General features: G+C 36.7%; 1 protein-coding gene across 4 annotated transcripts in view; it reads left to right on the top strand.

The window, feature by feature from the left end:
- Positions 1 to 15,154, top strand: part of AGK (acylglycerol kinase) — a 118,060-nt gene that overhangs the window by 80,990 nt on the left and 21,916 nt on the right. For all 4 annotated transcript variants that reach the window (XM_036994574.2, XM_036994577.2, XM_036994575.2 and 1 more), the window contains exon 9: positions 12,494 to 12,563. In XM_036994574.2, coding sequence (XP_036850469.1) covers positions 12,494 to 12,563 — 70 coding nt within the window. The remainder of the gene's footprint in view (positions 1 to 12,493; positions 12,564 to 15,154) is intronic.

Genomic DNA, 15,154 nt, shown 5'->3' with positions numbered 1-15,154 from the left:
TGTGATACAGTATGTTTTCAAGTTCGGTAGCCTGAAACTTCAAATCATTAAGAGGAGGACCTAGATCAGAGTTCAACCTCTGGATTCATTGGGAAGTTTCCCTGTTGGGTTGTAGGGCCTGGTGATCTAACAATGAATCCCAGGTCAGGTGTGGAGATGCATACTGATGTCCTTTGTCAGTTATGAAGATAGTGTCCTGATCCAGCCTGTTTTTATGTTTATTTCTGTTGCAAGATTCTCCAGTGAAGAGAGATTGACACTGTTAATTTGTTTGCTTTAAACAGACCCAATGACAAATAGCACATACGTTGTGAAGCCTAAAGTGGTAACCTTGGCTTGATTGTCTCGATAATCTGAGTAGCTAAACCAGCTGAATATAGTCCCTTCCGGGTATGCATGAAGTGGAAAGCAGTGCGGCCCTGACATCTAAGTTAAATGGCCATGAGTCTAAGGCTGTCTTCAGGAGTTGGGCACATTGTTGTTACATTGTTCTTTTCTCTTGAAAGGATTATGTAAACGTAGCTTTAGTCTTTCAAGAAGATAGGAATCTTAAATTTGAGTTCTGGCGTTGAGCAAATCGTTTTCAGGCTTAATCAGTTGCTTGATCTTTAAGCTTTGTGACACACTGAGGGAGGTCAATAAATAAATATTTCTTGAATGAATTAAAATCTCCTGACATTTCTGGTTATAACCTTCTAGAATCAATAACAACAATAATACTCAGGAGATTTTTCTGTTCTGGATTTCTTTTTCTCCTGCTTTGGGATTTTGACTAGGGTGATTTTTGTGGATTTTGTCTTTATAATTTTAGAAGTCATCTTTTTATTTTTATTTTTATTAAGGTATTATTGATTACCCTCTTATGAACGTTTCACATAAAAAAACAATGTGGTTACTACATTTACCCATATTACCAAGTCCCCACCCATACCCCAATGCAGTCACTGTCCATCAGTGTAGTAAGATGCCACAGATCCACTATGTGCCTTCTCTGTGCTACACTGTTCTCCCCGTGATCCCCCACACCATGCGTACTGAACATAATGCCCCTCAATCCCCTTTCCCCTCCCTCCCCACCTGCCCTCCCACACACCTCCCCTTTGGTAACCACTAGTTACTTCTTGAAGTCTCTGAGCCTGCTGCTATTTTGCTCCTTCAGTTTTTCTTCATTGTTGTACTCCACAAATGAGGGAAATCAGTTGGTACTTGTCTTTCTCCACAGCTTATTTCACTGAGCATAATATCCTCCAGCTCCATCCATGTTGTTGCAAATGGTAGGATTTGTTTCTTTCTTATGGCCGAATAGTATTCCATTGTGTATATGTACCACATCTTCTTTATCCATTCATCTGCTGATGGACACTCAGGTTGCTTTCATATCTAGGCTATTATAAAAAGTGCTGTGTTAAACATAGGGGTGCATATGTCTTTTTGAATCTGAGAAGTTGTATTCTTTGGGTAAATTCCAAGGAGTGGAATTCCTGGGTCAAATGGTATTTCTATTTTAAGTTTTTTGAGGAACTTCCATATTGCTTTCCACAATGGTTGAACTAGCTTACATTTCCACTAGCAGTGTAGGAGGGTTCCCCTTTCTCCGCATCCTCCCCAGCATTTGTTGTTCTTAGTTTTTTCGATGCTGGCCATCCTTACTGGTGTGAGGTGATATCTCACTGTGGTTTTAATTTGCATTTCCCTGGTGATTAGTGATGTGGAGCATCTTTTCATGTGTCTGTTGGCCATCTGAATTTCTTCTTTGGAGAACTGTCTCCTCATACCCTCTGCCAATTTGTTAATTGGGTTATTTGCTTTCTGGGTATTTAGGCGTGTAAGTTCTTTATACATTTTGGATGTTAACCCCTTGTTGGATATGTCATTTACAAATATATTCTCCCATACCGTATGATGCATTTTTGTTCTGTTGATAGTATCCTTTGCTGTATAGAAGCTTTTTAGTTTGATGTAGTCCCATTTGTTCATTTTTGCTTTAGTTTCCCTTGCCCGAGGAGATACATTCATAAAAAAGTTACTCATATTTATATTCAAGAGAGTTTTGTGTATGTTGTCTTCTAAGAGTTTTATGGTTTCATGACTTACATTCAGGTCTTTGATCCAGTTCAAGTTTACTTTGTGTATGGAGTTAGGCGGTAATCAGTTTCATTCTCTTACATGTAGCTGTCCAGTTTTGCCAACACCAGCTGTTGAAGAGGCTGTCATTTCCCCATTGTATGTCCATGGCTCCTTTATCATATATTAATTGACCATATATGTGTGGGTTTATATCAGGGCTCTTTAGTCTGTTCGATTGGTCTATGGGTCTGTTCTTGTGGCAGTACCAAATTGTCTTTATTACTGTGACTTTGTAGTAGAGCTTGAAGATGGAGAGCATAATCCCCCCTGCTTTATTCTTCCTTCTCAGGATTGCTTTGGCTATTAGGCATCTTTTGTGGTTTCATATGAATTTTAGAATGATTTTCTCCAGTTCGTTGAAGAATGCTGTTGGTATTTTGATAGGAATTGCATTGAATCTATAGATTGCTTTAGGCAGAATGACCATTTTGACAATATTAATTCTTCCTATCCATGAGCACAGGATGTATTTCCATTTATTGGTATCTTCTTTAATTTCTCTCATGAGTGTCTTGTAGTTTTCAGAGTATAGGTCTTTCACTTCCTTGGTTAGGTTTATTCCTAGGTGTTTTATTCTTTTTGATGCAACTGTGAATGGACTTGTTTTCCTGATTTCTCACTCTGCTAGTTCTTTGTTAGTGTATAGGAATGCCACAGATTTGTACATATTAATTTCGTATCCTGCAACTTTACTGAATTCAGATATTAGATCTAGTAGTTTTGGAGTGGATTCTTTAGGGTTTTTTATGTACAATATCATGTCATCAGCAAACAGGGACAGTTTAACTTCTTCCTTGCCAATCAGGATGCCTTTAATTTCTTTGTGTTGTCTGATTGCCATGGCTAGGACCTCCAGTACTATGTTGAATAGAAGTGGGGAGAGTGGGCATCCTTGTCTTGTTTCTGATCTTAAAGGAATAGGTTTCAGTTTCTCTGTTAAGTATAATGTTGGCTGTGGGTTTGTCATATACGGCCTTTATTATGTTGAGGTACTTGCCCTCTGTACCCATGTTGTTGGGAGTTTATATCATGAATGGATGTTGAATTTTGTTGAATGTTTTTTCAGCATCTATGGAGATGATCATGTGATTTTTGTCCTTCTTTTTGTTGATGTGGTGGATGATGTTGATGGATTTTCAAATGTTGTACCATCCTTGCTTCCTTGGAATAAATCCTACTTGATCATGATGGATAATCTTTCTGATGTATTTTTGAATTCAGTTTGCTAATATTTTGTTGAGTATTTTTGCATCTATGTTCTTCAGGTATATTGGTCTGTAATTTTCTTTTTTTGTGGTGTCTTTGCCTGGTTTTGGTATTAGAGCAATGCTGGCCTCATAGAATGAGTTTGGAGGTATTCCCTCTTCTTCTATTCTTTGGAAAACTTTAAGGAGGATGGGTATTAGGTCTTCACTAAATGTTTGATAAAATTCAGTGGTGAAGCCATCTGGTCCAGCAGTTTTGTTGTTAGGTAGTTTTTTGATTACCAGTTCAATTTCATTGCTGGTAATTGGTCTGTTCAGATTTTATTTTTCTTTCTGGGTCAGCCTTGGAAGGTTGTATTTTTCTAGAAAGTTGTCCAGTTCTTGTAGGTTATCCAGTTTGGTAGCATATAGATTTTCATAGTATTCTTTAGTAATTCTTTTTATTTCTGTCGTGGCCATCTTAATTTTTCCTGTCTCATTTCTGATTCTGTTTATGTGTGTAGATTCCCTTTTTTTCTTAATAAGTCTGGCTTGGGGTTTATTTTATTTTCTCAAAGAACCAGCTCTTTGTTTCATTAATTTTTTCTATTGTTTTATTCTCAATTTTATTTATTTCTTCTCTTTATCATGTCCCTCCTTCTGCTGACTTTGGGACTCATTTGTTCTTCTTTTTCTAGTTTCATTAATTGTGAATTTAGACTGTTAAATGAGATTGTTCTTCTTTCCTGAGGTAAGCCTGTATTGCAATATAATTCCCTCTTAGCATGGCATTTGCTGTATCCCACAGCTTTTGTGGTGTTGAGTTATTGTTGTCATTTGTCTCCATGTATTGCTTGATCTCTCTTTTTATTTGGTCACTGAGCTATTGATTATTTAGGAGTATGGGAGTATGTTGTTAAGCCTCCATGTGTTTGTGGGCTTTTTTTTTTTTTTGCATAATTTATTTCTAGTTTCATACCTTTGTGGCCTGAGAAGCTGTTTGGTACAATTTCAATGTTTTTGAATTTACTGAGGCTCTTTTTGTAGCCTAGTATATGATCTCTTCTTGAAAATGTTCCATAGGCACTTGAGAGGAATGTGTAGCCTGCTGCTTTTGGGTGGAGTGTTCTGTAGATGTCTGTTAGGTCCATCTGTTCTAATGTGTTGTTCAGTGCCTCTGTGTCTTTACTTATTTTCTGTCTGGTTGACCTTTCCTTTGGAGTGCGTGGTGTGTTGAAGTCTCCTAAAATGAATGTATTGCTTTCTAGTTCCCCCTTTAATTTTGTTAGTATTTGTTTCACATATGTAGGTGTACCTGTGTTGGGTGCATAGTTACTTATAATGGTTATATTCTCTTGTTGGACTGACCCCTTTACCATTATGTAATGTCCTTCTTTGTCTCTTGTTATTTTCTTTGTTTTGAAGTCTGTCTGATACTAGGACTGCAACTCCTTTTTTCTCCCTCTTAGTTGCATGAAATATCTTTTTCCCTCCCTTCACTTTTAGTCTGTATATGTCTTTGGGTTTGAAGTGAGTCTCTTGTAGGCAGCGTATAGACAGCTCTTGTTTTTTATCCATTCAGTGACTCTGTGTCTTTTGATTAGTGCCATTTACATTTAGGGTGATTATCAATAGCTATGTACTTATTGTCATTGCAGGCTTCAGATTCGTGCTTACCAAAGGTTCAAGGGTAACTTCCTTACTATCTAACGTCTAATTTAACTCACTTAGTATACTATTATAAACATGATCTGTAGGTTTGTGTTTTTTTTGCCTCCTTTTTCTTCTTCATTTTTTGTATATTAGGTATATTCTGTACTCTTTGTTTATCCATTGACTGACTTTTGGATAGTTGGTTTGATTTTGCATCTGCTTAGTAATTCATTGGTCTACTTTCTTTACTATTGTTTTATTTCTTTTGGTGATAGCTATTTAGCCTTAGGAACACTTCCATCTGTAGCAGTCCCTCTAAAAGATACTGTAGAGATGGTTTGTGGGAGGTAAATTTTCTCAGCTTTTACTTATCTGGAAATTGTTTATTCCCTCCTTCAAATTTAAATGATAATCTTGCAGCGTAGAGCATTCTTGGTTTGAGGCCCTACTACTTCATTCCATTAAATATGTCATGCCACTCCCTTCTGGCCTGTAAGATTTCTGTTGAGAAGTCTGATGATAGCCTAATGGGTTTTCCCTTGTGTGTGGTCTTTTTTCTCTTTCTCGCTGCTTTTAATTCTCTGTCTTTATCCGTGATCTTTGCATTTTAATAATTATATGTCTTGGTGTTGTCTTCCTTGGGTCCCTTGTGTTGGTAGATCTGTGCACTTCCATGGCCTGAGAGACTCTTCCCCAGATTGTGGAAGTTTTCAGCAATTACCTCCTTGAAGACACTTTCCACCCCTTTTCTCTCTCCTCTTTTTCTGGTATGCCTTTAATGTGAATACTGTTCCATTTGGATTGGTGACACAGTTCTCTCAATATTCTTTCATTTCTAGAGATCCTTTTTTCTCTCTGTGCCTCAGCTTCTTTGTATTCCTATTCTCTAATTTCTATTTCATTAACTGTTTCCTCTACTTCATCTTATCTGCTTGTATATCCCTCTATTAGATGTTTCACTTCAGATACTGTATTCTTAAACATTTGTATCTCATTCCTGAATTCCTCCCTGAATTCTTGAATATTTTTCTGTAGCTCCATGAGTATGTTTATGATGTTTATTTTGAAATCTCTTTCAGGAAGACTGATGAGTTCTGTTTCACTTAGCCCTCTTTCTGGTGTTTATGGGATTTGGTTTGAACCAGGTTCCTTTGACATTTCATATTTGTAGGTAGTGCCCTCTAGTGGCCAGAAACTCTACTGTCTAGTGCTGCTCAGTCCCTGGTGAAATGGTGTGGGTCACAGGGGAGTAGTGCTGGTGCTTTTAGGGAGGAAAGAGGTGTTTCCTGCTTCCTGGCTATAGTGCCTGTCTCCATTTCCAGGGCCACTGGGCTGAGTATGCAGGGAGAAGCCTCTATGCTTTGCACTTGTAGCTACCTTAGGTGGGGCTGCCCTCTGGCTGGTCTGGCACAATGGCAGGGGCAGTTGGTTTGCAGGCTGATACCAGCTGGGAAGAAGGTGCAGCAGGCTGTATATAATGGTGGGGGCTTTGGAGCTGTGTAGCCAGCCAGAGGAATGGAATGCCTGAAGCTCCTAAAAGTTCCCAACCTGCTGGGCAGAGCGTACCTGGACAATTTTGTCCACCTGTCCTTTCTCCTGTGCAACAAGCTCTGAGCAATCCTTGCCCCTTTAGCAGCCCTCTCGCTGTTAGGAAGTCTTTCAGACTGCCCACCTTTCTTTTGTCCCAGAGTGGCTGGATGTGGATATTTGTTTTCTACAAGTGACTGGAATCTCAGTCTCTCCAAATATTTTTCCTGTCTTAGGTTTCCAACCCCAGTAATCTCCAGAGCACCATGTAATGTAGCTTCGTTCTCCCAAAGCAGATCTTCAAGGCTGGGTTTTTAGCAGTCCTAGGCCTCCACCCCTTCCCCGTTCCTTTTCTCTTCCTCCCGTAAGTCAGGTGGGTGTGGGGGAAGAGCTTGGGTCCCTCTGGATCACAGCTTTGGTGCATTACCCTTTTCCTTGAGGTCTGCTGGTTTCCCCAGGTGTAGACAATCTGCTGCAGCCTTCTTTCCCGTTGCTTTTTCAGGATTTGATGTATTTGTTATATTTTCATATTACATGTGGTTTGGGGAGGAGGTTTCCGTCTCACCTCTCATGCCTCCATCATTGCACCTAGCCTTTAAATTCACTTAATCATATCATGGGTAAGGTGTTACGATCCTCATTTTACAGATAATGGAAATAAAACACAGACAGGTAAAGGAATTTACTCAAGACCACAGTCATCTTATATCTTTTAACAGTTCTATATTTTTTAAATAAAAGTCTTGGTTCATATATCAAATGCTAGGCATAGTGTAGGCATGTATTAGACCTTTATTAAAGTATCTCTTGTGCTTCGAGCCTTAAGCTAATGGGAAGTGTTCAGCTCTTCACCAGTCGTCCTGAACCTAAAGTGGCATTTCAGTTTGCCATGCTTTTTATTCCCAGGTGCAATAGTTAAATCAACAAATTAGTCAAATGTTTTTGCTTATCTGAGATAAATCTTTCTTGGTTTGGGTTGTGGATACTTTAGAGAGCTAGTCTGTCTTTTTGTGTTCAATATAGATTATTTGAGTTACTTAGCCTACATTCCTGTATATGTCAGTGGCCAGAGGTAGAGCATGTTCCTTGGAGACCCTCTTGCCTGTCCAAAAGCCAATTTACACGTAGCCCGGCCACTATCAAGATCTTAATCTTCATTTTGGGGGGAGCTGATTTTCCCCTACAGTTAAACTAATGTTGTTGCCTCTATTTGTAATTTAAAGATCTACAAAACTTAATTTATAGGCACGCCCCAGGGCTCTTAGGTAATTAAGTAAGTCTGCCCTGGGTTTCGAATTTTGTCGACCTTCTAACATGGCAGATGCCTGAAGCTATTTAAAAGAACAAGGCTTTGCTTTTTGCACTGCTGTCAAAATTTGTTATACCACAATCACTATGGAAGAAAAAGAACTCTTGAATTTGGACTTTCTTAGGTAAATAATCTTAAAAAATAGCTGTTTGCTGCTATAGTGCTGCTTTATTTAGAACTTTCAGTTACTGCCAGAGAATGATAAATTTAAGGTTGCATTTTAGCTGTTTTCTGCCAACCAATTTTGAGGAATAAAGTTGATATAGTCTTTTTAGTTGCAACATTTTTTTTTAAGGTTAGTCTCTCCCAAGCACTCCGAAGCCTCTCAGAGTGTTTGGTACTACTCAGAGTAAGTGCAGTGCTTTAGGAACCTTTCTGCTAGCTCCCCTCAGAGTCAATACATTCATATCAGATCACTCTCAACTTGTGATCATGCTTCTGACTTTCTCCTAAATGGAATCTCATTTTCTAAAGTGTTACCTAATTCCTAGATAGCTTCTGTATTGTAGGGGGAAAAAAATGGAATAAAGACATCTTGATAGAGGAATATAAGGAAGTAAAATAGGTTGTTTCTTAGTTTTAACTTGTTTACTAGGAAACGCAGAATGTCATTCAAGCATTTGAGTTAACATGTATATTTTGTGGATTTTAAAGTATTTTAAACTGTACCAACTTGTTTAGAAACACTGATTCAAGTAGATATGATACCTGACTTAGGTGTTTACATCTCAGGCCTGGTCACACTGATGGAGAGGCCTGTAGAGCACCCGGATATTAGACATGGGATTGTCTTTTCAAATCCACAGATAACCCTTTGGTACATCCAGAGCAGTTTCACAAGGTGAAGAGAGCATCTTAGAGTTATAACTGAGGTCAAATTTTATTTTGCCACCTGCTTGCTCTGTCATCCTGGGAGTTCTGTTTAATTTCTCTGAGCTTCAGTTTCTTCACCTGTGTCTATCAAATGCACAAGAATAATACTTCCTTCAGAAGATTGTTAAAAAAGCTAAAGAAAGGACTAGTTAGGTAAACATGTAATTATGTCTAGGTAAACTACCTAATATATTGAAGACTTTATGCATATTTATTGATAATGTACTTAGGATGGAAAATAAATAACAAATAGGATCACTATATAATTATTAATACCAGGTTCTATAATTAAAACAAATATGAAGATATCAAAGAAGATAACTATCTATTCTGTTGCTAATTGTTTCACCTAGAAAAGTCCTTTTTTAAAGAAAGGGAAGAACATTTTATAGATATTCCAATCAGTTACCATTGAAAGGTGATTTCTGTACCAAATTCATATTATTACCCAGAGTTGTACAGAGCAGAATAGATTAGGAGGGGCCATATTAGGAGAGAACCTATACTTTTTTGAATGGAAATTAAAATAATATCTAAATGACTCCTGTTTTACAGCTGTATTTAAATAAATCTTTTACTTTATTATTACTATGTTTTTCTAAAATATAACTATATAACAACAATAAAGACTGTAATACATTGCTAAGCCCTTACAAAAATCATGAAGTACTTACAGATAAGTCTAACATGTGTGTAAGATCTATATGCTGAAAACTACAAAACATTTAAGATGTTTTGAAATCAGGAAAATGTAAATAAATGGATATTTCTGTTCGTGGATTTCAATACATGGGTTAAATATATGGATTTCAAATATATGGAGTAACTGAAACTCTCAGATTGCTAGTAGAAACGCAGAATGGTAGAGGCACTATGGAAAAAAGTCTGGCTGTTTCTTATAAATTTAAACATATGAGCAATTATACTTCTAGATGTTTACCCCAAAGAAATGAAGACGTATATCCATACAGAACCTACACATGAATGTTTATAATAGTTTTATTTGTAACTGCCAAAAATTGTGAACAGTGACAATGACCCTCAGCTGGTGAATGGACAAGCCAATTGTGGTACATCCATTGCAATGGAACACTACTCAGCAATAAAAAGAAACCACCCATTGATAAAGCCAACAACATGAATGAATCGCAGACTCATTGTAGGAGTTTTAAAAAGCTGAATTGGAAAGGCTCCATACTTTTAAATTCAATTTATATGACATTGCAGAAAAGGCAAAACTACTGGAACAGAAATCAGTAGTTGCCAGGAGCTGATGGTGGGTGGAGTGTACAAAAGGCCATGCAGGAATTTTTTGGGATGTTGGAAATGCTATATATCTTGGTCATGTTGGTGGTTACATGACTGAAGGCAAAATTTGTAAACAGTATACCTAAAAGGATGAAACTTACTATGTATAAATTATATCTCAATAAATCTGACTTTAAAAATAAGTTAAAATATTAAAATAGTCCTTTCGAACTCAAATAATTCTACTCACATAAATAAGCTCTAGGCAAGAGCTATTAGTCTATCCTCAGTTTGATTCACGTTGATGTGGACCTTCTGTGGCTATTCTTTCTCATCATTTATTCTAATTATCCACTGATCCTAGTACCCCACCATTACAATTCATTCATTTGGGACAATTTGATTATCAGTAAGGCTAAAAACTGTAATGTATTAAATCAGATATATTTAAATCTACTTAAGAGTTCATAATACACTAAAGAACAGTAAAAATGAAAAGCCCATTGGTCATTTTTGAGGATACTAAGAAATCAACTTATTTGAAAATTGGTTAAGTAAAAAAAAAAATTCAAACATTTATCCTTACTTTCTCATATTTTGGGGTACCCAAATTCTTGATGAGGTAAATTTTCTCATTGTGGACTAGGTAATAAATTAGAAGCCATAAGAGAATTAAAAGATGACTATTTTGAAACTCTGTTCATTAATAAATCTAGCCAATGATTATCAGTGCTTGCTACCATCACTGGAAGAGAGACAACCAGATTGTACGTGCTTAGGAAGTACACACCACTGCCTTTGGATTATTTTTGCCAAAACCTCAAAGCTGAGTCTGATACAGATTTTCTCTTCTAGATACAGATTTGCAGGAAATTCAAGGAAGGAAGACACATGTTAATACCATGGGTATGCCATCAGTATAATCCAAATCCTCAGAAACTCATTAAGACCCACTTCTTTAACAAATAAGGAAAATAACAGAATATTATAGAAGAAACTTGAGATGGATAAACCAATTGCAATGTATAGATCTTATTTGGATCCTAATCTGAACAAATAATGGAAATAAATTAACCAGTCTTATATGTATTAACTGGGGAAATTTCAACATTGATTAAATACATGTTGCTAAAAAGGGCTTATTTAAATATTTTAGATATGATAGTACTTTATGTTTTTTTTAAAAAGTGGCTATCTTTTAGATATACATAAGGAAATATGTATGGGTGAAGTGTTAAGATATCTGGCATTTGCTTTATACAGATTGCATGAAATGGGGGTTATAAAACGAAATAAGATTGGGTATGAATTGATACTTGTTGAGGCTGGTTGAGGAATATACAGGAATTCATGATATTATTCTCTGTACTTACTGAAATTTTATAGAATAAAGTTATTCATCAAGTAGTGATTGCTTATTCTGCTAGCTGTAGATTTTATACAGGTCAATAAATGAATATAAATGATCACTAACCTTGTGGAACTTTCAATCTCTGGAAGGAGGGGGATGGTAAAGATGTAACTAAAAATGTATAGATTGTAAATTGTAACCTATGAAGGGAAAAGTACAGACTTCAGTAATAGAGAATGCCAGGGAAGGACATATCTCTAGGATGGTTAGGGTAAATGGTGACATTTCAGCCAAGATCTGAAGGATGGGAATGGCCAACCATGCAGAGACAGCAGATAGGTGACAGGGGTGGACAGGCTGGGGGAAGAAAGTGTTTGATGTAGGTTTACTCTTTCTTTCTGCTCCGAGAGCAAATATCTTATAGTCTGGCTACTTGTTGATTTAACATTCCTTCTGATGACTATTTGTTGTATATTAATGTGTGTCTGACCTTAGATCTAATTAGAGTATAAACCCTAGAATTGCCTCTGAGCCTGGCATAATTTCATATGTCTTGAATGGATGTCTATAGCAAATGCCTTTTTTACCTATAGACTTTTCAACTGAACATGAGAACATAGGTAGCAACAGTCTTGTGTCTGAACAAAAGAATCAGCAACTAAAATGAAGTACATCCTGGTAATCCTGAAAAGTAAAAGGATATGTCTTAGGTTCTGGATTATATTTTGCTTATGTAACTCCAACAAATCCTGTCCAAATCTCCCTTCAGGTTATTAGAGTAAAAAGTCATTGTTTTTTCAAGTGAATTTTTTACAGCGAATGAAAGATGTTATTATTTATGTAGATACCATATTTTCCAGTGATAAGAGTCAGACACAATGTAAAGACTCAATAAATGTGAAATAAATAAATGTGTGGGGCTTTGTATAAATTTCTCTTTGCAAAGCCTTCTTTCTGAGGCTGTATCAGAGCCTGCCCACTGTATTTGTATCAGTAATTCCTTTGTACTCCTTTGTTCTGCCTTTTGGGAATACTTTGAAGGAATATGTCTTTTTCCTGACCCCAGCTAATAGCTATTAGTACTCTGGGCAGGGTTGTGTGTGTGTGTGTGTGTGTGTGTGTGTGTGTGTGTGTGTGTGTGTGTGTGTGTGTGTGTGTGTGTGTGGTGGGGGAGGTGTCAATAATTTTGCACAATATGATCGTTTCCTTCTTATCTTCTAGACACATTACAGATGCTACACTTGCCATTGTGAAAGGAGAGACAGTTCCACTTGATGTCTTACAGATCAAGGTAAAATCTTTTCTTCAAAGTGTGAAAAATTAACAAAGTAATACACACATACGTGTTAAAGAAAAAAAAATGTAGCAGTGCAAATGAGATAATGAAATCAACAGTCCCTTTTACCCTCTCCTATCCCAAGTTTAGCTCCCCAAAGAATAATAATCTTACCTGTTTATTCTAGATATCACTAATTAATATGCTTTTCATGCTTTTTAAAATTCTGATAAAAAAATAAGTGTACCATCATACCCATTTTCAGGTGTACAGTTCAGTAGTGTTAAGTATGTGGTACTACTCTGTGACTTACCAGTTTTAAACCTTATCTCTTGATCTTCTTGTTATATGTAAGAATTCTTCTCTGTCTCCTGTCAATATAGTGTATCACTATTTTTAGTTCCTGTCTTGATTACCTTAGGACCATAAGAAATTTCTGTCTCATATGGTTGTTTTGAGTATTAAAAGAGGTAATAAATATAAACCACCTAGGACAGTGACTGTTTTCATCTTTGCTGTTTGCTTGGTAGCCGCTTCTTTTCTCCCACGCTCTGCCAAAGGCGAAACCTTTCTCAGGTGCCATTTGTCCTTGGGGGGGCTTGTCTTTGGAATTTAGGTTACTTGTCTTGCAATCTCAGCTCTCTGATGGGCTTAAGAAAATTATGATTTTATAGATTGTCTGGCTTTTTCTCATTTTTAGGGTGAGGACAATGTTCTTTGTATCTTTCTACATCCTAGCTGGGAGCAGAACTTCCCATTTTTCTGTTGGGTTGTCTAACACTTTCTTATTGATTTCTATAAGAACTCATGAATTGTTTAGAAATACATATTTTAGAAATATATGCCCACTGGATATTATATACACTTTAGAAATAATATACCTCCACTGAAAGGACTTAGAAGCAATGACACCCAATAGCAATGCATATACCTTGCACCCAGATCTTGGTTTCTAAATACCATTCCCTCATAAAATTTACCAGGAGTCTGAAGAGATGGCTTTCAGAGGCGGGGCGAGAACAAGGCAAGGCACAACTGAAAAACTGATGGAGACAACCCAGATACAGAGGAGTCAGGCACATGATAGCCCTTTGGTCAATTCTGGGCCAGTTTGAACATTAAAAAGAATAATAATGCTAATGGATTATATAATACACTGAAGAAGAAACGAAGAATCTTGAGTCCATAGTTAAGTTACAGAAGAATTGCCAGCTTGTAATTGTAGAAGGAATGTTAGAGAATTACTGTTTTGCAATCACCAATGAAATAAATTCATGCAGAGATCATCAGTGGATGCTAAAACCACTGGATAAAAGGTCATTGGGAAACAAATATCCACACAGTCTCAAGTATCACAGCTCACTTAGTAATTACAAAGGGAAAAATATACTTTTATAGGAGAGATATCTAGCATGCACCAACTTAACCAAATGATCAAACATCATCACCAATAATAGGACAAATGGACATTATCTGCCTCCTTCTGTGGCAGATATATTGAGAAGAATATAACATCAACTAGGTAGTTTCCTGCCCAAAACATTAATCTAAGTCAAACTGAATCTAATAATAAGAAAAAATCAAATCCAAATTTTGGGACATTCTAAAAACAATGGATCTGTCCTCTTCAAAAATGTCAATGTTATGGAATCCAAAAGAAGGTAGAGTCTGTTCAAGATTAAGGGAAATGAAAGAAATACTGTAATTAAGTACATGACAAGATGCTGGATTGGAAAAATGAAAAACAGTGACAACCATAAGAAACATTATTGAAACAATTAGAGATATTTCACTATGTTATATGTCAATGTTACATTTCTTGAGAGTGGCAGTGGTGTTGTGGTTAGGTTTGTGTATGTCCTTGTTCTTTGGAATATTTAGGGGAGAAGTACAATAGAGTCTGCATTTCATTTGCAAGTGATTAACAATATTATAAAGCATGTACATACACTATAAAGTTAATATGAGGAAATGTTGACAGTTGGAAAATCTGGGTGAGAGGTATAAATAATGGTCATTGTATACATAAAACCTTCTTTTGGTTGGACATTTTTCCAAAACAGAAATTTTGGAGGGAAGAAGACCCAGTAGCCATTCTTGATTCTTGATCAAAATCCTCAAATTGAAAAGAACTTAATTCCTAGAAAAAAGATAATCTCACTGGATAGTAGTTAAGTAGCGATTCCTTCATCATCAAAACTCCTCCCTCAACCCCACCGTAGCCCCCTGAAAAAAGGGCAGATTCCCAAGAAGGCTGAGCCATAAAGCCAAACCATCCTGTGAACCGTGAGCCCTGAGTACTTCCCTGAGATTCGGTCTTGAAAATGTCTTGAGGTTGTCCTCCAAAGGCTGTGACCATTCAGTGCATTCAAGTCGCCTGGTATCTGCAAAAGAAGGGTCTACACTGTGTCATGACTCCCAACTCCAGCCCGAAAATCTCACTGTTATATCGTGTTGGCTGTATGTACGATTGGTGAACCTATTTTCCTTTGTTCTTCGTGCAGTGAGATTTGGACTCTCCACCATGAGCTCATTATCATGATAAGAGACATCTAAATTTCAGTTGATTCTTTAGCATATAATGAAGCTAACTTGTTCTCACAAAA

Source organism: Manis javanica, chromosome 6 (genome assembly GCF_040802235.1).
Source record: "Manis javanica isolate MJ-LG chromosome 6, MJ_LKY, whole genome shotgun sequence".
NCBI lineage: Eukaryota > Metazoa > Chordata > Mammalia > Pholidota > Manidae > Manis > Manis javanica.
The sequence above is the reverse complement of the archived record's forward strand: the minus strand, read 5'-3'. Positions and strand labels throughout refer to the sequence as shown.